The sequence below is a fragment of the Thamnophis elegans genome, chromosome 13, assembly GCF_009769535.1.
Source record: "Thamnophis elegans isolate rThaEle1 chromosome 13, rThaEle1.pri, whole genome shotgun sequence".
NCBI lineage: Eukaryota > Metazoa > Chordata > Lepidosauria > Squamata > Colubridae > Thamnophis > Thamnophis elegans.
In genome coordinates, this window is record NC_045553.1 from 49,264,935 (window position 1) to 49,285,999 (window position 21,065).

At 48.4% G+C, this 21,065-nt stretch overlaps 4 protein-coding genes across 5 annotated transcripts; 3 read left to right on the forward strand and 1 right to left on the reverse strand.

Moving 5' to 3' along the window:
• Nucleotides 1-2,650: 2,650 nt before the first annotated feature.
• On the reverse strand, nucleotides 2,651-5,328 carry LOC116516901 (nicotinamide N-methyltransferase-like). The gene is made up of 3 exons (XM_032229571.1): nucleotides 5,124-5,328; nucleotides 4,509-4,716; nucleotides 2,651-3,293 (listed from the first exon to the last, which is right to left on the reverse strand). The coding sequence occupies exons 1-3, from the start codon at nucleotides 5,284-5,286 to the stop codon at nucleotides 2,867-2,869; spliced, it is 798 nt and encodes a 265-aa protein (XP_032085462.1). The 5' UTR covers nucleotides 5,287-5,328; the 3' UTR covers nucleotides 2,651-2,866.
• A 1,991-nt stretch (nucleotides 5,329-7,319) lies between these two features.
• On the forward strand, nucleotides 7,320-9,921 carry LOC116517139 (nicotinamide N-methyltransferase-like). Its single transcript, XM_032229930.1, has 3 exons — nucleotides 7,320-7,494; nucleotides 7,895-8,102; nucleotides 9,320-9,921. The coding sequence occupies exons 1-3, from the start codon at nucleotides 7,332-7,334 to the stop codon at nucleotides 9,744-9,746; spliced, it is 798 nt and encodes a 265-aa protein (XP_032085821.1). The 5' UTR covers nucleotides 7,320-7,331; the 3' UTR covers nucleotides 9,747-9,921.
• Nucleotides 9,922-13,061: 3,140 nt separating this feature from the next.
• On the forward strand, nucleotides 13,062-15,481 carry LOC116517141 (nicotinamide N-methyltransferase-like). Its single transcript, XM_032229933.1, has 3 exons — nucleotides 13,062-13,215; nucleotides 13,643-13,850; nucleotides 14,995-15,481. Exons 1-3 carry the CDS (start codon nucleotides 13,062-13,064, stop codon nucleotides 15,419-15,421), a joined length of 789 nt encoding a protein of 262 aa, XP_032085824.1. The 3' UTR covers nucleotides 15,422-15,481.
• A 1,355-nt stretch (nucleotides 15,482-16,836) lies between these two features.
• On the forward strand, nucleotides 16,837-19,664 carry LOC116517140 (nicotinamide N-methyltransferase-like). Of its 2 annotated transcripts, XM_032229932.1 has the most exons (4): nucleotides 16,837-17,345; nucleotides 17,558-17,658; nucleotides 18,196-18,403; nucleotides 19,092-19,664. In XM_032229932.1, the coding sequence occupies exons 1-4, from the start codon at nucleotides 17,329-17,331 to the stop codon at nucleotides 19,516-19,518; spliced, it is 753 nt and encodes a 250-aa protein (XP_032085823.1). In that variant the 5' UTR covers nucleotides 16,837-17,328; the 3' UTR covers nucleotides 19,519-19,664. The 2 variants fall into 2 exon arrangements, with proteins under 2 accessions (XP_032085823.1, XP_032085822.1); XM_032229931.1 differs by having other exon boundaries at nucleotides 16,837-17,658.
• Nucleotides 19,665-21,065: the final 1,401 nt, after the last annotated feature.

The following is a 21,065-nucleotide window of genomic DNA, read 5'->3' on the forward strand; positions in this document are numbered from 1 at the left end:
GGGCCCAGGGAAGTCTCCCCCCAGAGGAGCCACTGAGAGACACAACAAAAGGGAAGCAGAAACCAACACACAGAGACAAGGTGTTACTTCATTACATACAGAGCCATTTCCTACATGCCTACTAGGAAAGGCATGGAAAAGATCACGGAAGCCACATGGTGTGTGTGCTTTCCCTAAGTTGCATAACACAATCACAACAATTGTTGGGGAGGCCAGGCAAGGAATAATGGACTAGAAATAAGGAAGAACTTTGAGGGTAACCATGAGAACAATCAACCCATGGAACAGAAGTTGCTTTCAGAAGTTGTGGGGGCTTCATCACTTGAGACTTTCAAGAAGAGAATGGATTGCAGTTTGTTGGAAGTGGTGTAGGATCTCCTGTATGGGGGGGGGGGGTTGGACTAGATGACCTATAAGGTCCCCTCCATCTCTGTTAATCTGTTTAACCTCTGGGTGTTACCTCAATGGCTGCTTTATTTCATGGGCTATGCCCATGAAATGCCCTGTGGGCCTCTCTCAGGCAAACGGTCACAAGCTTATTCACTCCATCATCATCATCATCATCATCATCATCATCATCATCAAAGTTAACTTTATAATATGTCTCCAGATAATCTTTGGGAAGAAAATTCTTGGCATAGAGCTCTCCCTCTGTGAAAGGCTCCTCCATCATTCCAGAAACTCTTGTTCCAACTGCTGGTTGCTCCTTTCATCTTCTGAGTTTTATGGTATTTTTACCCTGTTTAGCTCCACCCCCTGATTTCTCTATCCGGTGGGTTTCTCAACCAAGCGCCCTGTTGCAGGCTGCAGCATGATCGTCTTGCCCACCTCCTGCCAAAGAGCGATTTGAAGTCATGGTCTGAGCTGTCTCTCCCCTCTTACGCAATCAGATGTTTTCCCCTGGAAAAGGGGCAGCAGAAGGCCTCCGTCCTCTCCCACCAAAGACAGCAAGGGGGAAAGGAGGGGGTGGGTCCTCTTGCCAGTGAGGAAAGGTCTTTGGGGCCAGATGTTCAGATGTTCAGCTCCTCCTCCGTGCTCTGATCAGCCTACGGAGCAGAGTGTCTTTTGGGGTCCTTTCTGAGATGGGTGTGTGTGAGGGGGAAGTGGAAGGGAACTTGGGGTTTTCTCTTGAAGAAAAGTTGTTACGTTTCCCTTTTCTTCCTAACTCCTGTACTGGAGAGCAGCATTATGATTCTTCCAGGCTATTTAGCCTTCCATCTCTCTCTCTTTCTCTCTCTCTCTCCCTCCTTCCCTCTCTCCTCTCCTCTCCTTTGCAGAGAGTGATGGGGAGAGGGAGAGAGAGAGAACTTATTTTATTTTCCCCATCCCCCTTATGCTGTTCCTCTTGCCATGGCCCCCTTTTCATCTGGGCTTCAGTTCTGCTCCTGATTCCAGCTCTCCTTTGAGACCCCCTCCCTTCCCTTTGTTTTCTGAATTCTGAATTCCAAGTTGATTTCTTAAAACAGCTCCCATCCTAATATTTGCCCCAATCAGCCTATCCCCTTTTCCCTGCTGATTGGCTCCAAAAGAGCTGCTAATGGTAGCAACTAGGGAGTAGCTAGTAGGAGTAATAAAGCTCCTGCTTTATTACTCTCCTGCACTTAAGTCCAGAACAGGTAGAGCAGCATTTCTCAATCCTGGCAACTTTCAGAGGAGTGGACTTCAACTCTCAGAATTCCCTCCCCGATGTGAGAATGTAAAATCCAACATTGTCTGATCTTATCTCCTTGGAGATGCCCTCCTAAACCAGAGCTCACTTCTGCAACAACCCATCATTCTTCTCTTTTGGCCACCAAGCACTTGCCCACTTGCTGCCTTTTCTAGGCACGACCTGCTCCACAACTTCCACCTCTGCAGATTGCAACATCCTTAAGAAATGGGGAAGCCGCCTGGCACGAGGGTACCTGTGGGCAGCCTGAGCCGTGCCAAGGGGCATGGGACTGACCAAGGTGGAGGAGGGGATGGGTTCATCATCCTGAACCAGCTCTGGCATGCAGCTGCTTTGCAAAGCAGCCTCCCCCCATCTCCTGGAAATTCCCCCCCCCTGCAGAAAAACTCTAGCAGACCCTCTCAGCTGGAAACACGGCTGGCCGTGCCTGGCCAAAGAACCAGAGAGCAATACGTTTGCCCTAGCCTTACGAGAGCCAGATGTAAGCGGGAGACATTTGGAGGTGGGGCCCTGGGCAGAGGCAAAGTGGGTAAGACCAAGGGGGCTGAAGAAGGCTGCCCCCTCTCCTCAAAGCAACCAGAGGGGGCCTCGTGGCTGATCTGTCTCTGTTTTGGAAGTGGCTCAGCATTGCTGGTCATTTTGGGCAGCACAGAGGGAGGGAGGGTGGCTCAGACTTGGAGGAGAGCAGTGGCTGGAGGCATGGAGAGGGTCACCCAATGGTCAGTATCACGGTAGCCAAGAAAGGGCGATGGCAATCCCAGAATGGTCTGGGCTGAGGACAACACTGGGAACCAGCCGGAGAGATTGGGAGGCTGTAACACTGCACACCACAGCAGCTCCTGTGGGACACGTTCCACGTTCTGCCCTCCAGACGCACCTCCACCTCCACCCCCATCAATGGGCCCGAGAATCCCATGGGAAAGAAAAATATAAACACAGAGCAAAGGGGCTACTTTATTGCACACAGAGCCATCACTTACATGCCCGAATATTTTGTAACATGGGATTTGTTTTACCAATGGTTCAACAACAAAGGTAGAAAGGAGAAGTTGGAAGAATACTATTATATATGAGTAAATATTGTTATTAGTACTGTTATTATGCTTAAGTAAGTTGACTTGGACTTTATATTAAGGACTCATATATGATAAAATAAAAATGGAGGAATAAAACTGATATAACCCAGCTGTCAAATTTTCATGGGCTACATTTCTGGGCAAGAAGGATACACAACTTCTTCACATCGGTTAGAGAAGGTGGGAAGTTGATCCTGGTCTCCTCAATCCACTTAATGGCAAAGCCAGCCTGCCTCACTGCCTCTTCTACCATCTCTTTCCCCAAGTAGAGGAGAGAGAACTTGTGTTGGCCCACCATGTAGAAATCTCCCTCAAGCGTTGTGTAATATAGGAAGTGCCCCCCTGGTTTCAGGAGGGAACTGATGTTCCTGAAGGCCGATCGGTAGCTGGGGATGTCCTTGCAAGCTGCATCAAGGCACAAACTGGAAACCAGACAATCTGCGGGAGGAAGAACCAAGGGGGACAACGGGTTGGGTTGGGTCACATCGCATTTCAGGTACCGCTTGACGGCTCTTTGGACTTTCTCTTCCTTCTCTGGCCATTTGTCCCTGGGGGGGAAAGAAAGGAAGAATGTCACCTGCTTATCTCCAACCTAGGTCAACCTAGAGTTGGCCTTCTTTTTATGGATGGAGGCAGGTCAGGCTTCCCAGGTCTGCAGTCCTTCAAGAACAGGAAAGTCCTTCTCTCCAGAAAATCTCCTTCTTGCCTGGATTCAAATATCAATCTGGAAAGGTTGTGGATGATGTTCAACCCCCTTGGTAATTCTTAAGATGTTTGGGTTTCAACTCCCAGGATTCCCCAGAGAACACAAGGAACTCTGGATTAGAGGTGGATCCCCATGGACCTGCCACCACGACCCGCAATCTTTGTCTTGATACCTCACAGATGAAGAGGATGCTATAAATTATTTCAATGAATTAATAACAGCCAGGAGTGACTAAGTCATCATAAAAATACCATGACTTCTGTCCTGAATAAAATATGTGATGCAGAACGATACAGGCAGCCTTACTCCCCCCCCCCCCGGCACCTTAAGGTTGCTCTGGAAATGGTCAATTTATGTGGTCAGTTAATTCACTCCTGAGCAGAACGTGGCTTCCCACCACCTTTCTTTTTCTTATCCGGTTAGTGGGTGAGTCTACTGGGCAATGTGCCAATTGAAACAAGGAGGAGAACATCAAGGTGTGAGGGGTTGAATAGGCTGCAGAGTTTGGTACCCATCTTTCTAAGTCCAACGCAAGAAGAAACAAAGATGGAAGCCAATGGAGGGCTTTGGGTAGAGAGACGCTGCTTAGATACAGGTCCCACCAGGAGAGAAAGCTTGGGAAGGGGAAGCCCAAAGAAGACAAGGACCATTGAGGAGGAGATGAATCTGCAGGTCCTTCTGAAGCACTGCAGAAGAATTAAGACAGAGGCTGAGTATGGAGCAACTGATTCTCCATCTCCCATCTACTCAGAAGAAACTGCATTTGTTGCCAATTTGCTTTGCTATCACAATGGGCTCGAAAGCTATTGCAGAACCAACTAGCCTTGCTCTCTGACAGAGAATCCCCGTTGGTTCTTCAGTATGGACTCTTCCTGTCTGCACAATTACTCTCTTGTTAAGCTCCTGATTGCAAAATCCCTCCTGCTGCATTTTCATCCATGGACAGGTTGGCCAAAGTTGAAAGAAGAGCGCTTGATTTCATTCTCTGGCTGAGACTAAATTATTCTTATAGTCTTAAAGATTTTCAAAGAAAAAGCTACGTTCTTCCTCTACCTACCTGTCTCCCTCCAACTCACAGACGTATTTCACGATGAGGGTCCAGTCAAAAGCCCCTGGCTCCTTCTTCAGCCATCGCTGCACCTCTTTCCGGTTCTGGTCAGTATAATCAGTGGCTATGATCTCCCGGAAGAACTCATTGGCGGAGAGGAACTGGTAGATGGTTGGGCCGGTGCCAATGTCGATCAGGGTGTCTCCCTTGATGCCATCTGGAGCCCATCAAGCCAAATACAGCCAAATATTCAAACTCAGTTTGCTTTGGGTCCTTCGTATTTGCTATTCTGCACACAGTTGCCTATTTCCCCTCTCTAAACTGCCATCAAAAGCCCTTCAAAGAAATTCTTGGGGGCCACCTGATCATCCTTTTCTTCTTATCATTCCCATGAACCTCTTTCCTTCCCTCTCTCAAGAAGAAATAAAGGCACGTGGAAGAGATTGGGGAAACCTCTGCTCTGTTTGTACCCTGAAGAGGACCTCTAAGTGGTGCAGGTTATGATCAGCAGAATTGTGAAGATGAAACCTTGACTTTGAGATCTCCCTCCTGGCTCCTCCTGAGCCTCTCAGATCAACAAGCATCCCTTACCTTGAGGTTAACATTGGGGAAGTCAAGACTTACCTACGATGAATGCCCTGTGAGCCCCTCTCAGGAAAAAGGTTACCAACCGACCCACTCCTTCATCATCATCATCAGGGTTAACGTTATAATATGTTTCCAGATAATGTTTGGGAAGAAAATTCTTGGCATAGGACTCTCCCTCTGTGAAAGGCTCCTCCATCATTCCAGAAACTCTTTTTCCAACTGCTGGTTGCTCCTTTCAACTTCTGAGTTTTATGGTATTTTTACTCTGTTTAGCTCCACCCCCTGATTTCTCTAACCGGTGGGTTTCTCAACCAAGCGCCCTGTTGCAGGCTGCAGCGTGATTGTCTTGCCCACCTCCTGCCAAAGAGAGATTTGAAGTCATGATCTGAGCTGTCTCTCCCCTCTTACGCAATCAGACATTTTCCCATGGAAAAGAGGCAGCAGAAGTCCCCCTTCCTCTCCCACCAAAGACAGCAAGGGGGAAAGGACGGGGGATTATACCTAGGTGAGTGATGTGTCGCCATAATAACATTCTTTCTCCAAAAGTCAAGGTCACTTTTGACCCTGCACCTGGGCAGATGTGGATGGGAGGAATCTGTCTTCATGGCAATGAAGAATTGGACCATGTTATGGTCTTGTGGGTGTGGGCAAGATCTTGAACTTTCCACTAGGTGGGGAAAACCTGGAGGATTTCAGATTCAGGTTTTCCCAGATGTGCCAACATGGCTGTCTTAATAAATTGGAATGTTGAAGAATCTCTTGCCTTGGATTCTTTTTTTGGGGAGGGGAGGATGCTATTTGGAACCCTACCTCCAGCTCCACCTCGCTGTTCTAATAAGCCTATGGAGCAGAGTATCTTTTTGGGTCCTTTGTGAGACAGGCAGGTGGAGCTAGAAGGGGGCTTTTGGGGGGGATTGAAGGTTTTCTCTTGAAGAAAACTTTTTCTGTTTTCCTTTTCTTCCTAACTCCTGTGCTGGAGAGCAGTATTATAATTCTTCCAGACAGTCGAATCTTGCCGTGTTTCTCAACTGTTGGAAGAAATATCCTTCTGGGTTCAGATCCAAGTGGGGAAAAAGACACAGGATTTATGGAAGTTGCTTGGAAAGAAGATTTATTGATGGACAGGATCACATGGCTTGAGATCCTGGGCCAAGGAAAGGGAAGAGATACTGAGAGTTCCTGGGTTTTATGCCCCCTCTGGGTTTTGAACTGGTGTTCTGATTGGTTGTCAGACTCCCATGAGGCCATGCAGGGGTACCTTCGTAGGTGGTCTGGGTCCCAGGCTTGGTTGAGCCTTGCTGGGTGATGATGTAATGAAAGGGCTTTGGGCAATTCCTCCTATGGCTCTTCCGGAAGATCTTTGTTGTGTAGAATAAACTGGCTCAGGCCTTAATGGCCCATTTACAACGGTGGGGAGGATGAGTTTCTGCCTCCCCTTTTAGGAATTGCCCAAATTCCCTTCATTACATCATCACCCAGCAAGGTTTAACCAAGCCTGGGACCCAGACCACCTACAAAGGTACCCCTGCATGGCCTCATGGGAGTCTGACAACCAATCAGAACACCAGCTCAAAACCCAGAGGGGGCATAAAACCCAGGAACTCTCAGTATCTCTTCCCTTTCCTTGGCCCAGGATCTCAAGCCATGTGATCCTGTCCATCAATAAATCTTCTTCCCAAGCAACTTCCATAAATCCCGTGTCTTTTTCCCCACTTGGAACTGAACCCAGAAGGATATTTCTTCCAACAGTTGAGAAACACGGCTCTACCTGTTCTGGACTTAAGTGTAGGAGAGTAATAAAGCAGGAGCTGACATAGATGCTACTCCCTAATTGCTATCATTAGCAGCTCTTTTGGAGCCAATAACAGGAAAAAAAGGGATAGGCTGATTAGGCCAAACATTGGGATGGGAGCTGTTTTAAGAAATCAACTTGGAATTCAGAATTCAGAAAATAAAGGGAAGAGAGGGGGTCTCTTGGTGGGAGAGGAAGGGGGACTTCTGCTGCCTCTTTTCCATGGGAAAACATCTGATTGCGTAAGAGTGGAGAGGATGGCTCAGACCATGACTTCAAATCTCTCTTTGGCAGGAGGTGGGCAAGACGATCATGCTGCAGCCTGCAACAGGGCGCTTGGTTGAGAAACCCACCGGATAGAGAAATCAGGGGGTGGAGCTAAACAGGGTAAAAATACCATAAAACTCAGAAGATGAAAGGAGCAACCAGCAGTTGGAAAAAGAGTTTCTGGAATGATGGGGGAGCCTTTCACAGAGGGAGAGTTCTATGCCAAGAATTTTCTTCCCAAAGATTATCTGGAAACATATTATAACGTTAACCCTGATGATGATGATGAAGGAGTGGGTCGCATGGTAACCTTTTCCCTGAGAGGGGCCCACAGGGCATTCACTGTAGGTAAGTCTTGACTTCCCCAACGTTAACCCCAAGGTAAGGGATGTTTGTTGATCTGAGAGGCTCAGGAGGAGCCAGGAGGCAAAGTCAAGGTTTCATCTTCACAATTCTGCTGATCATAACCTGCACCACTTAGAGGTCCTCTCCAGGGTACAAACAGAGCAGATGTTTCCCCAATCTCTTCCACGTGCCTTTATTTCTTCTTGAGAGAGGGAAGGAAAGAGGTTCATGGGAATGATAAGAAGAAAGGGATGATCAGGTGGCCCCCAAGAATTTCTTTGAAAGGCTTTTGATGGCAGTTTAGGGAGGGGAAATAGGCAACTGTGTGCAGAATAGCAGACAGGAAGGACCCAAAGCAAACTGAGTTTGAATATTTGGCTGTATTTGGCTTCATGGGCTCCAGATGGCATCAAGGGAGACACCCTGATCGACATTGGCACCGGCCCAACCATTCACCAGTTCCTCTCCGCCTGCGAGTCTTTCCGGGAGATCATAGCCACTGATTATACTGACCAGAACCGGGAAGAGGTGCAGCGATGGCTGAAGAAGGAGCCGGGGGCTTTTGACTGGACCCCCATCGTGAAATACGTCTGTGAGTTGGAGGGAGACAGGTAGGTAGAGGAAGAACATTGCTTTTCCTTTGAAAGTCTTTAAGACCCAAAGAATAATTTAGTCTCAGCCAGAGAATGAAATCAAGCGCTCTTCTTTCAATTTTGGCTAATCTGTCCATGGATGAAAATGCAGCAGGAGGGATTTTGCAATCAGGAGCTTAACAAGAGAGTAATTGTTCAGACTAGAAGAGTCCACACTGAATAACCCAAGGGGACTCTCTTTCCGGAAGCTTCGCTAGCTGGTTCTGCAAGAGCTTTCGTGCCCATTGTGGTAGGAAAGCAAAGTGGCAAAAAATGCAGTTTCTTCTGAGCAGACGGGAGATGGAGAAGCAGTTGCTCCAGACTCAGCCTCTGTCTTAATTCTTCTGCAGTGCTTCAGAAGGACCTGCAGATTCATCTCCTCCTCAATGGTCCTTGTCTTCTTTGGGCTTCCCCTTCCCAAGCTTTCTCTCCTGGTGGGATCTGTATCTAAGCAGGGTCTCTCTAGCCAAAGCCCTCCATTGGCTTCCATCTTTATTTCTTCTTGTCCTGGACTCGGAAAGATGGGTACCAAACTCTGCAGCCTATTCAACCCCCACACCTTGATGTTCTCCTCCTTGTTTCAATTGGCACGTTGCCCAGTGGACTCACCCACTAACCGGATAAGAAAAAGAAAGGTGGTGGGAAGCCACGTTGTGCTCAGGAGTGAATTAACTGACCACATAAATTGACCATTTCCAGAGCAACCTTAAGGTGCCAGAGGGGGGTGGGGGAGTAAGGCTGCCTGTATCGTTCTGCATCACAGTATTTTATCCAGGACAGAAAGTCATGGTATTTTTATGATGACTTAGTCACTCCTGGCTATTATTAATTGATTGAAATAATTTATAGCATCCTCTTCATCTATGAGGTATCAAGACAAAGATTGGGATCGTGGTGGCAGGTCCATGGGGACCCAACTATAATCCAGGGTTCCTTGTGTTGTCTGGGGAATCCTGGGAGTTGAAACCCAAACATCTTAAGAATTACGAAGGTGGTGGAACATCGTCCGCAACCTTTCCAGATAGATATTTGAATCCAGGCAAAAAGGAGATTTTCTGGAGAGAAGGGCTTTCCTGTTCTTGAAGGACAGCAGACCTGGGAAGCCTGACCTGCCTCCATCCATAAAAAGAAGGCCAACTCTAGGTTGACCTAGGTTGGAGATAAGCAGGTCACATTCTTCCTTTCTTTCCCCCCAGGGACAAATGGCCAGAGAAGGAAGAGAAAGTCCGAAGAGCCGTCAAGCGGTACCTGAAATGCGACGTGACCCAACCCAACCCTTTGGCCCCCTTGGTTATTCCTCCTGCAGATTGTCTGGTTTCCATTTGTTGCTTCGATGGGGCTTGCAAAGACATCCCCACCTACCGATCGGCCTTCAGGAACATCAGTTCCCTCCTGAAGCCAGGCGGGCACCTTCTGCTTTACTCAATGCTTGAGGGAGATTACTACGTGATTGGCCAACGCAAGTTCTCTGCCCTCTACTTGGAGAAGGAGATGGTAGAAGAGGCAGTGAGACACGCTGGTTTTGCCATTAGGTGGATTGAGGAGACCAAACTGAAGATCCCTCTTTCTATAGCTAATGGGAAGAAGCTGTGCATCCTTCTTGCCCAGAAATGTAGCCCATGAAAATTTGACAGCTGTCAGTGTAACATCCAAAGGTTTCCCTAACCATTGTAATGAATCTGTTATACAAGTTAGGGAAAGCACAGACCACCTGGCTTCCGTCCTCTTTTCCATGCCTTTCCTGGTAAACATCTAGTAAATGGCTCTGTGTGTAATAAAGTAACACCTTGCCTCTGTGTGTGTCTGTGTGTGTTGGTTTCTGCTTTCCTGTGTCTCTCTGTTTTCTATGTACATGGATTCTCTGGGCATATGTTGCCCTGGGCTGTCCTTGGCTCTGCCCCTTCTGAGATGCCACTGGCCGAGGGGTGAGCCTCTCCGTGCCTCTGGTGGCTGCTCTCCTCCAAGTCAGAGCCGCCTAGCCAGAGGTGGGTTGCTTCCAGTTCGGCTGAACCGGTAGTGGAATTCAGGCCTGGGTCGCAGAACCAGCAGCGACTGAGGCCTGCTAGGCCCCCGAAGTGGTTCCCTCGCCACTGCTGGGCTGCCACGATTTTGGTTTTTAGTGACTGTGCATGTGCACTGTAAATTGTTCTGTGCATGCATGAAGGGCAATGTACATCGTACAGTGCATGTGCGCATAGTGGAGGTCTGGCACGCATGGGGGTTTTCGAACTGGTATTAAAACTGGTAGCAACCCACCCCTTTCTCTGTCTGCTTCCCCAATGAACAGTAAGGTTGAGCCAGTTCAAAGCAGAGACAGATCAGCCACGGGGCCACCACTGGTCGCTGGGGGATGAGGGAGCAGCCCAGAGGTGGGATTCAGCCAGTTCTGACCAGTTCTGGAGAACCGGCAGTGGAAATTTCGAGCAGTTTGGAGAACCGGCAGAGGCTGGCACTGCCCCCACTGCCTCCCTGCCTCCCAGCTGGTCTTCTTCTGTTGCCCTGAACAGGAGGAGAGAGCTGGAAAGCAGGTTAGTGGGGTGGGGAGGGAATGGGGATTTTGCAGTATCCTTCCCCTGCTACACCCACCAAGCCACGCCCACAGAAACGGTAGTAAAAAATTTGAATCCCACCACCGGAGTAGCTCCCTTCACCCCTCTTGGTCTTATCCCCTTCTTAACTTCTCAGTAACCCACCTGTAAATGTCCCCCCACCCACATCTGGACCATGCAGAGATGGGTGAAACATATTGCACTCTGGTTCTTTGGCCAGGGAGGGGCTCCAACAGAGTTTGTCTGGGAGTGGGGTCTTTCCAGGACAATGTGTGTGGTGGGGGAGGAGGATTTGCCAAGCAACTGCATGCCAGAACTGTTTTAAGCTGGTGAACCACTCCCCTCCTCCACCTTGATAATAGGTCCCATGGACTTTGGCATGGGTCAGGCTGCCCACAGGCATCCTTGTGGCAGGAATTCGTTCTGTTTTTTAAAAAAAATATGCTGCTGTCTGCAGAAGCAGAAATTGTGGAGCAAGTGAGGACAAGGAACCGCAGCTGGCGAAGAAGCAGAACAAGATAGTGCCCATGTCCAGAAGAGGCAATTGGTTGGCAACAAGGGTGGGATGCTGCCCGTTTTACTACCAGTTCGCAGTCCCACCCCACCCCCCGCTTGCCAGATGCATGCCCAGAACTATTTACAGTGAACTGCGCATGCACCGTCAAAAATGGTGGCTGCCCAGCGGTGGCGAGGGAACTGGTTCGGGGGGTACGGCAACTGCCGGTTGTGCGACCCAGGCCTGAATTCCACTACCAGTTCAGCCGAACCGGGAGCAACCCACCTCTGGTTGGCAAGTACTTTCGTGCCAGGGGAGACAAGCGATGGATTGGTGCAGATCTGAGCTGTCCAGGCATCTCTGAGAATGTATGCACTTTGCTCCTCACATGAAGATTTGCTTCTGCATCTTGGCAGAACTCCTGAATGGATGTAGCCGCTCATCTGCAGAGGTTCTGAAGACTCGTCCAAAGGTCCCCTGCACGCCTTCAGGGCCCGAAAGAGTCTTCTGCAGAATGGTGTCTTCAGAAGGTGGGAAAGATGGCACCATGCACACTATTTGTCGGAACCAGGTTGGGAAGAAGAGGTCTGAAGTTCCCTTGAGGATAAATGGGAGAGATAGGCTTGCAGGAGGTTCTCTTCCATTTCCTGGAGGCTCATTGGGGGTCATCCCACTTTCTGAATTCAACTTTAGGGGCTCTGCGCTAATATAAGGACATCGAGAGAGAGAGAGGATCAATATTCCCAAGTTCTGCCATTGTGCTTCTAATAGGAAAAAGGCGTTGAGTAGGCTGGTGGCAGACGTGGCCACAGAAGAAGAAGGAGAAGGAGAAGGAGAAGGAAGAAGGAAGAAGGAAGAAGGAAGAAGGAAGCAGGAAGAAGAAGGAGAAAGAAGGAGAAGGAGAAGGAGAAGGAGAAGGAGAAGGAGAAGAAGAAGAAGAAGAAGAAGAAGAAGAAGAAGAAGAAGAAGAAGAAGAAGAAGAAGAAGAAGAAGAAGAAGATCATCTCCATTATCACAAGATCCACTTTTGTTGGGTTTCCCTTACTTGGAAGACAAGAGATGGCTCAATGCCCAGAACCCAAAATGTTTCTGAGAACAGAGAAGGCATTCAGGAGAACAGAGGACATTCCTCAGATTTTCCAGAGAAAAGTCCTACCCAGAATTTGTCCTGTCCAATCAGTTTGAAAAAGAGCTCCCACAGCCCTGAGGATCGAGGCAGCTCAGGACACAAACTACCTATTTTGACTTATTCTCTAGGGCACCTGAGGTCAATTGAAGAAGTAATGGGTGGAAGCTTGTCAAAGAGACATACAACTTAGAAATAAGGAGACATTTCTGACAGTGAGAACAATTGGTCAACGGAATAGCTTGTCTTCTTGGCTTGTGGGTGGCCAGCCATTTGAGTGGGATGGTATAGGACTCATGCCTTGAGCAGGGAGGGGGTGGGAGAGGAAGATCTTTGAGGTCCCTTCCAGGCTGGAAGTTCCAGCCCTATGATTCTGGGAAAGAGGTCGGACAGTAAGAAAGGAGATGTGGAGCCTGACGGTTTGGCTATCTGCCCTGGCATGTAAGACCTCTTCTCTGCCATGCCTCTCTGGTTTCTCTGGCTCAACCACAAGAGGATCCAGCCCTCCCTTTCCCCCTTCCTTTCTTTGTCCTGAGAGGGGGTCTTCTGCTGCCTCTCTTCCAAGGGAGAACATCTGATTGCATAAAACAGAGCGGTCAGTTCCTTGCTTCAAATCAGGAAATGGGCAAATGAGATACAACAGTTTGGTTTCTTGAGGAATGTATCTGTAAGGGAAATAAGGAGGTGGAGCCAGCCAGGGCCAAAGTATAATAATCCTCAGAGCATGAAAGGAACAACCAGAAGTCAGTAAAAGTATTTTTGGGAAGATGGAAGAGACTTACACAGGGAAAGATTTTTACGCTCAGCATTTCGATCCCAGGGACCATCTGGAAAAGTACTACAACATTAGCCTTGTGGATGAAGGAATGGGTCAGTTTGTAACCTTTTTCCTGAGAGGGGCCCACAGGGCATTCACCGTAGGTAAGTCTTGACTTCCCCAACGTTAACCTCAAGGTAAGGGATGCTTGTTGATCTGAGAGGCTCAAGAGGAGCCAGGAGGGAGATCTCAAAGTCAAGGTTCCATCTTCACAATTCTGCTGATCATAACCTGCACCACTTAGAGGTCCTCTTCAGGGTACAAACAGCCAAGGAATGAAAGTAGCTTATAAAAGGCAGATGCCAAAATGGTCACAAACATCCCTTCTAATCCTGTAATTTTATCCTCTATTATTCGACCTTTTGGGAAGACTGATCTGGAAATGAAACACAACGAAGAAGCTTCCCCAATCTCTTTCATGTGTGTTTATTTCTTCCTAAGAATGGAGAAACAGGTGGGTTGGAAACAGGTTCATGGGAATGCTAAGAAGGGAAGGGAAGGAGAACCTGCTGAATACCTCTTCTGCTCCAGATGGCATCAAGGGAGACACCCTGATCGACATTGGCAGTGGTGCATCCATCTACCAGTTCCTCTCCGCCTGCGAGTCCTTCCGGGAGATCATAGCCACTGATTGTGCTGACCAGAACTGGGAAGAGATGCAGAGATGGCTGAAGAAGGAGCCGGGGGCCTTTGACTGGACCCCCATTGTGAAATACGTCTGTGAGTTGGAGGGAGACAGGTAGGTAGAGGAAGAACGTAGCTTTTCCTTTGGAAGTCTTTAAGACTAAGGTTATCTAAGATTCAACTAGAGGAGCCAACCAAATCCTTTTCTTTTAACTTTGGCTAATCCGTATGTGTGTGAAAATGGAGAGATGTTGCAGTCAGGAGCTTAACAGGAGAGCAATTGTGCAGACCAGAAGAATCCACATGGAAGAACCAAAGGGGCGTCTCTTTCAGGAAGCAAGGCTAGCTGCCGCCGAGATTGAGACATGGCTTTTGGGCCCATCCTGCTGGGACAGGAAAGTGGGAAGAAGCCCACAGTTTCTTCTGAGCAGATGGGAAGGGGAGAACCAGTTGTTCCAGACTCGGTCTCTGGTTTAAGTCTTCGGCAGGATCTACAGGATCCTCTCCTCCTCAATGATCCATTTCTTCTTTGGATCTCCCCTTCCCAAGCATTCACTCCTGGTGGGATCTCCACCTAGTCAACACTCCATTGGCTTCCATCTCATGTTCTGAGTTTCTCAGGTTCTTCTTGCATCAAACTCAGAAAGATGAAGAATCAAAGTTTTCAGCCTATTCAACCCTCCATACTTTGATGTTCTCCTCCTTGCTTTACTTGGCCCAAATGCCCGGTGGGATCACTCATTGCTCTTACCCATTAACCTGGTAAGGACACTAGTGGTCCTCATCCTTTGTCCTCACACAAAGGCTGCCATCACCTATTTCCATCTTGATCATTTAATTGAGGGACAGAAGTTATGAAATTTTCAGGATGACATAGTCACTCATAGCTCATAATCAGTTTATTGAAATTATTTATAGCCCCCTCCCCATCTCTGAGGTAGTGGTAAAAAGAGAAAGAGATTGGTGACTGCCATGGAAGTTACATGTCTGTTGCTTTCCACAGGCAACACTCAAGACTGGGATTTCTTGTGTTGTTTGGGGAATTCTGGGAGTTGAAACCCAAACATCTTAGGAATTGCCAATGTGGAGGAACACCATCCTCAACCTTTCCAGATTGATATTTGAACCTAGGCAAGAAGGAGATTTTCTAGAGAGAAGGGTTTTCCTGTTCTTGAAACCATCCATAAAAAGAAGGGCAACTGTAGGTTGACCAAGGTTTGAAGGTAGGCAGGTCACATTCTTCCTTTCTTTCCCCCCAGGGACAAATGGCCAGAGAAGGAAGAGAAAGTCCGAAGAGCTGTCAAGCGGTACCTGAAATGCGACGTGACCCAACCCAACCCTTTGGCCCCCTTGGTTCTTCCTCCCGCAGATTGTCTGCTCTCCAGTTTGTGCTTTGATGGGGCTTGCAAAGACATCCCCACCTACCGATTGGCCTTCAGGAACATCAGTTCCCTGCTGAAACCAGGGGGGCACCTCCTGTTTTACTCAACCCTTCAATCGCGCTATTACATCGTCGGTCAACACAGGTTCTCTAACATTTACCTGGAAAAGGAGATGGTAGAGGAGGCAGTGAGAGAGGCTGGCTTTGCCATTAAATGGATTGAAGAGATCAGAATCAACTGCCCCCCATCCAAAGCGGATGGGAAGGGGCGGTGCATCCTTCTTGCCCAGAAATGTAGTGTGTGAAAATTAGGCAGTTGTTGTGTAACACGCAGACTTCTCCATTGTTGTGATTTTGTTAGGAAGTTAGGGATCCTTCCCATGAGTTTCCTCGAAGGCACAGAGGAAGCGGGGAACAGAAATGGCTCCGTGTGTAATAAATTAGCATCTTGCCTCTGTTTTTGTGTGTTGGTTTGTGCTTTCTTTGTGTTGTGCCTCACTGCTTTCTATGTACGTGGATTCTCTGTGTCTGTGTGGCCCTGTGGTGTCTTTGGCTTTGCCCATTCCGAGGCTGCCCTCCCTTCTTCTCAGCTACCCTCCCAGGAGTCGAGGGGTGACCCTCTCTCGCTGCTCTCCTCCAAGTTGGAGCCACCCTTCCCTCCCGATTCGCTGCCCGAGATGAGCCGCAATGCTGAGCCAGTTCCAAAGCAGAGACAGATCAGCCACGGGGCCACCCCTGGTGGCTGGGAGATGAGAGGGCAGCCTTCTTCAGCCCCCTTGGTCTTACCCACTTTGCCTCTGCCCAGGGCCCCACCCCCACATCTGGCTCTCGCAAGGCCAGGGCAAACGCATTGCTCTCTGGTTCTTTGGCCAGGCACGGCCAGCCGTATTTCCAGCTGAGAGGGTCTGCTAGAGGGGGGCTTTCCAGGAGATGGGGGGAGGCTGCTTTTCAAGGCAGCTGCATGCCAGAGCTGGTTCAGGATGATGAACCCATCCCCTTCTCCACCTTGGTTAGTCCCATGCCCCTTGGCACGGCTCAGGCTGCCCACAGGTACCCTCGTGCCAGGCGGCTGCCCCATTTCTTAAGGATGCTGCAAGGGGAAGTTGTGGAGCAGATCGGGACAAGCAACCGCAGCTGGCAAAGAGGCAGAACTGGGTAGGGGCTAAGCTACCTTCCTGCACTTGTGCCAAGGAGATGCAGCCGGTTGGCGATTGCTTTGGTGCCACTGGAGAGACACGTGGGGCTGGTGCAAAAGCTGAGCCGCCTTCAGTTGTCGATCAGCATCTGCCAAGCCGATTTTGTGCCAAAGTTGCAGGCTCTTCCTGGGCACAAGCGCTCCTTCTGAACCCCAGGCAGCCCCAGGCTCTGCTGGGTGATTCAGCTGGTCTTTACTACTTCAAAAGCTTCTTTGGTTCCTTGGCAGCTCAAAAATGGGTGGGCTTCAAATCCTGGAATTCCCCTATGAAAATAAGCAATAAAAATAATTGATTTGTTTTTCCAGGAAAGTGGGAAGTGCCTTTGGTTTATTTTTTGGGTGCTGGATTATGACTTCCTCATTTCAACTCTCCCTGAGGCCCCTTTGGCATGGCACCCAGGCTTCCAACCCCAAATGCCCTCTTGTATTCCCCTCTGCTCTGCAGATTTCCAGGCCTCTCACTGAGTAAAGTCCGGATGCCACTGGCAAGGGGCACTGAAGGGATTCTGCTGCTGCCCCCTGCAAAGCTGCATTCCGGGGAACCTGGCCCCCTGTCCTGGCATCCGGTCCCAAAATAGAAAGGCTGTTCCCTTCCCCAGCGCTAATTGCCAAGGAAGAGTTGGACAGGCGTGGAATTGGTGTCCAACGTGCGGGGAAGGGAGGAACGTGTGAACACACAATCCTGGGCAAGGGGCCTGGAGAAAGGGAGATCCACAGGAGCAGTGGGGCAGCCAGGCGCAACACGAGAAAAGCTTCAAGCCCAAAACAGATGTTTTCTGTCCCAGAAGAAGGGTGGTCAGAGAAGGGAAGCTGACCTGATTATTTGGACATCTAGGCCTTCTCCTCTGCCCTGCCTCTTCTACTTCTCCTGACCTCCGGCAAGGGGACGCACCCATTCCTTTCCCCCTTCCTCTCTTTCCCCGGATGGGGAGGGTCTTCTGATGCCTCTTTTCCAAGGGAGAATATCGGATTGCATAACGGGAGGCCCCAGATCCAGATTCCAAGCCCTAGGATTTTATGTTCTGTTCTTGCCTGTAAGCTATTACCTAGTATGGAGTTACACCTTGTTTAAGCCTATGGTGAGCCTTGTTGAGAAAGGGAAATGAGGAGGTGGAGCCAGCAAAGACAAAGGTATAATAATTCTCGGATCAGGAAAGGAGCGACCAGAAGTTGGTAAAAGTATTTTTGGGATGATGGAAGAGACTTACACAGAGAAAGATTTTTACGCTCAACGTTTTGATCCCAGGGACCATCTGGAAAAGTACTACAACGTTAGCCTTGTGGATGAAGGAATGGGTCAGTTTGTAACCTTTTTCCTGAGAGGGGCCCACAGGGCATTCACCGTAGGTAAGTCTTGACTTCCCCAACGTTAACCTCAAGGTAAGGGATGCTTGTTGATCTGAGAGGCTCAAGAGGAGCCAGGAGGCAGATCTCAAAGTCAAGGTTTCATCTTCACAATTCTGCTGATCATAACCTGCACCACTTAGAGGTCCTCTCCAGGGTACAAACAGCCAAGGAATGAAAGTAGCTCACAAAAGGCAGGTGTCAAAATGTTCAGAAACATCCCTTCCAGCCCTATAATTCTAGGTTTTGTTATTTGGCCTTTTCTGCAAACTTTTCTGCAAAGTTTCCCCAATCTCTTTCACATGTGTTTATTTTTTCGTGAGAGAGGACAAATGGGTGGGTTGGAAATATATTCGTGGGGATGCCAAGAAGAGAAGGGGTTGCTAGATGTTAAGGTGGTCTCCAGGATGGTCTTTAAAGGGTCTCTGGTGCTTCTGAGGCAATTTAGATGGGGAAAATATAGAGGGGCATGCAGCAGATAGGAAGGAGCCAAAGCAGGCTGAGCTTGAAAAATTCTGCATTTCACTTGATGGGCTCCAGATGGCATCAAGGGAGACACCCTGATCGACATTGGCAGTGGTGCATCCATCCACCAGTTCCTCTCCGCCTGTGAGTCCTTCCGGGAGATCATAGCCACTGACTACTCTCTCCAGAACGGGGCGGAGGTGCAGCGATGGCTGAAGAAGGAGCCGGGGGCTTTTGACTGGACCCCCATCGTGAAATACGTCTGTGAGTTGGAGGGAGACAGGTAGGTAGAGGAAGAAGGTATCCTTTGATTTTGACACTTTTCAAGGCTCAGGTTAATTTAAACTGAACTAGGGAAGGCAACCAGATCCTTTCCTTTTAACTTTGGCTAATCTGTCCACGTGTGAAAATGCAGCAGGAGAGATTTTGCAGTCAGGAGCTTAACAGGAGAGTAATTGTGCAGACCGGAAGAGTCCACACCGAAGAACCAATAGGAACTCTCTTTCAGATAAATATACCCATTCTGCTTGCAAGTAAAGTGGCAGCAATTCCAGTTTCTTCTGAGCAAATCGGAAGGGCTGAACCAGTTGTTCCAGATATGCTGCAGATTCATCTCCTGCTCAATGGTGCATGTCTTCTTTGGGCCTCCGCTTCCCAAGCTCTCTCTCCTGGTGGGTCCTTTATTTTAGTAGAGTTTCCATCTCTGTTTCTTCTTTCATTGGAGTTAGAAAGATGACTTTCTATACTGAGAGTTGTCGAGGTTGGGAGACACAGATCTAGACCTTCCAGGTCCCAGAGTAATATTTGAACTGAGGCAAGAAGGAGATTTTCTGGAGAGAAGGGCTTTCCTTTTTTTGAAGGACAGCAGACCTGGGAAGCCTGACTTATCTCCATCCATAAAAGAAGGCCAACTCTAGGTTGACCTAGGTTGGAGATAAGCAGGTCACATTCTTCCTTTCTTTCCCCCCCAGAGACAAATGGCCAGAGAAGGAAGAGAAAGTCCGAAGAGCCGTCAAGCGGTACCTGAAATGCGACGTGACCCAAGCCAACCCTTTGGCCCCCTTGGTTCTTCCTCCCGCAGATTGTCTGCTCTCCACTCTGTGCCTTGATGCAGCTTGCAAGGACATCCCCACCTACCGATCGGCCTTCAGGAACATCAGTTCCCTCCTGAAGCCAGGCGGGCACCTCCTGTTCAATTCATCTCTTGAAGCGCACTACTACATGGTTGGCCAACACAAGTTCTTTGCCCTCTACTTGGAGAAGGAGGTGATCGAAGAGGCAGTGAGACAGGCTGGCTTTGACATTAAGTGGACTGAGGAGATGAGGATCAACTGCCCTCCGCCCGAAGCCGATGCAAAAGGGCGGTACATCCTTCTTGCCCAGAAATGCAGCCCGTGAAAAATTAGACAGCTGGGGCTTTTTTTTATAAGTTTTATTAGTCCATTTTGGTTTTATCGCATATGAGTGCTTAATATACAGTTTGAGTCCACTTGATGATACATGCTGCATATATAGAAACTAGAAATAACAAATGTAAAATGAAATGACAAAGCTGGTATACTTTTTTCCGAAAGGGTGAAAAGTGATTTTGCCTACTTGTTAAGAATAACTTAAATCCAAGATGGAAATATGGTGAGAAAATGTGGGACCGAAATTAGAAATGATAATGTGATGTAAAATTAATTATGTATTAGAGGGAACCCGGACAACACTTTGTTTGTAAAGAGGTTTTAAAATTTGTAACAAAAAAATAAATTAAAAAACACTGATGAAAGAAATGTCCTTCTGGGTTCGGCTCCAAGTGGGGAAGAAGACACTGGAGGCATGGAGGCTGCTTGGAAAGATGGTTTTAATGGTGGACAGGGCCACATGGCTTGAGCCCTGAACAGAAAAGGTGATCGCATGCTTCAGTGTTGGTGGAGAAGAAGAGAAGGGCTGAGGGAGGGGCTTGCTAGGATTTTTATACCCTGTTCAGTCCCACCTCTCTGTTTCCTGTTCCTGTGTAAGAAATGTATTCTGATTGGTTGTCAGACTCCCATGGGGCCATGCAGGGGCTACTCTCTAGGCTGTGTTTTGAATCCAGGTATGGATGAGTTCTCAGATACCATGTGGTCAGTTGAATAAAGTTCCAACATTATCATGCCTTTACTCCCATCCCCCCTGGGGTTGCAGTGGAGAAGTCTTTATTATGTAAAAGAGACTTAGCTTGGCCTTCTTAATGGCCCATTAACAGTGGGGATGGGCAGGAAGCTACAGGCAACTATTCTGTCTTTTAAAACATGTTTCTTTTCATATCCAGAGAAATATTCTGCCTTTTCAATATTTCCTAGGATATTTCATTTTTCTGGGAGAGGGCTGGATGATAACTTCCCACACATTTATGCTTCGTTGTGTTTTACTGATCTAGGTGAAATGTTAGTATAAATTGCTGGTCCATTCATGATATGCCATACACTAAATGAGTCCATACATCTTATTTCCCAGGGTTGGGTCTCTCTGTGTTTGTGCATGTGGATTCTCCAGGCAGCATTGAAGGGGGAAGCATCCGTGGTTGTGCATCCAGGAAAGGGGTGGGGAGCTTAGGACTGAGTGGGCCAGACCCATGGACTGGGGGAATTACCAGGAACATTTCCCTCTACAGCCCCCAAACAGATGCACCCCATTTTTTGAGCCCACTCTCATTTTTGCCGGCTTCTCTCCACAGCTTAAATTGGGTTGCCTCTTGTGAAGCTTTTGGAGAGTTATCCTGCCGTCCAGCAGGAAGAGACCACTCAGGCCCACCCATCTGGTCGCTTTCCAAGACTCCACTTGGAAAGTGGAATGAATCAAGAGAGACTTCTTGTCAGTGGTGAAATTCAATTTTTTTTACTACCTTTTTATTGGTTCTATGAGCATGGCTTGGTGGGCATGGCAGGGGAAGGATACTGCAAAATGCCATTCCCTCC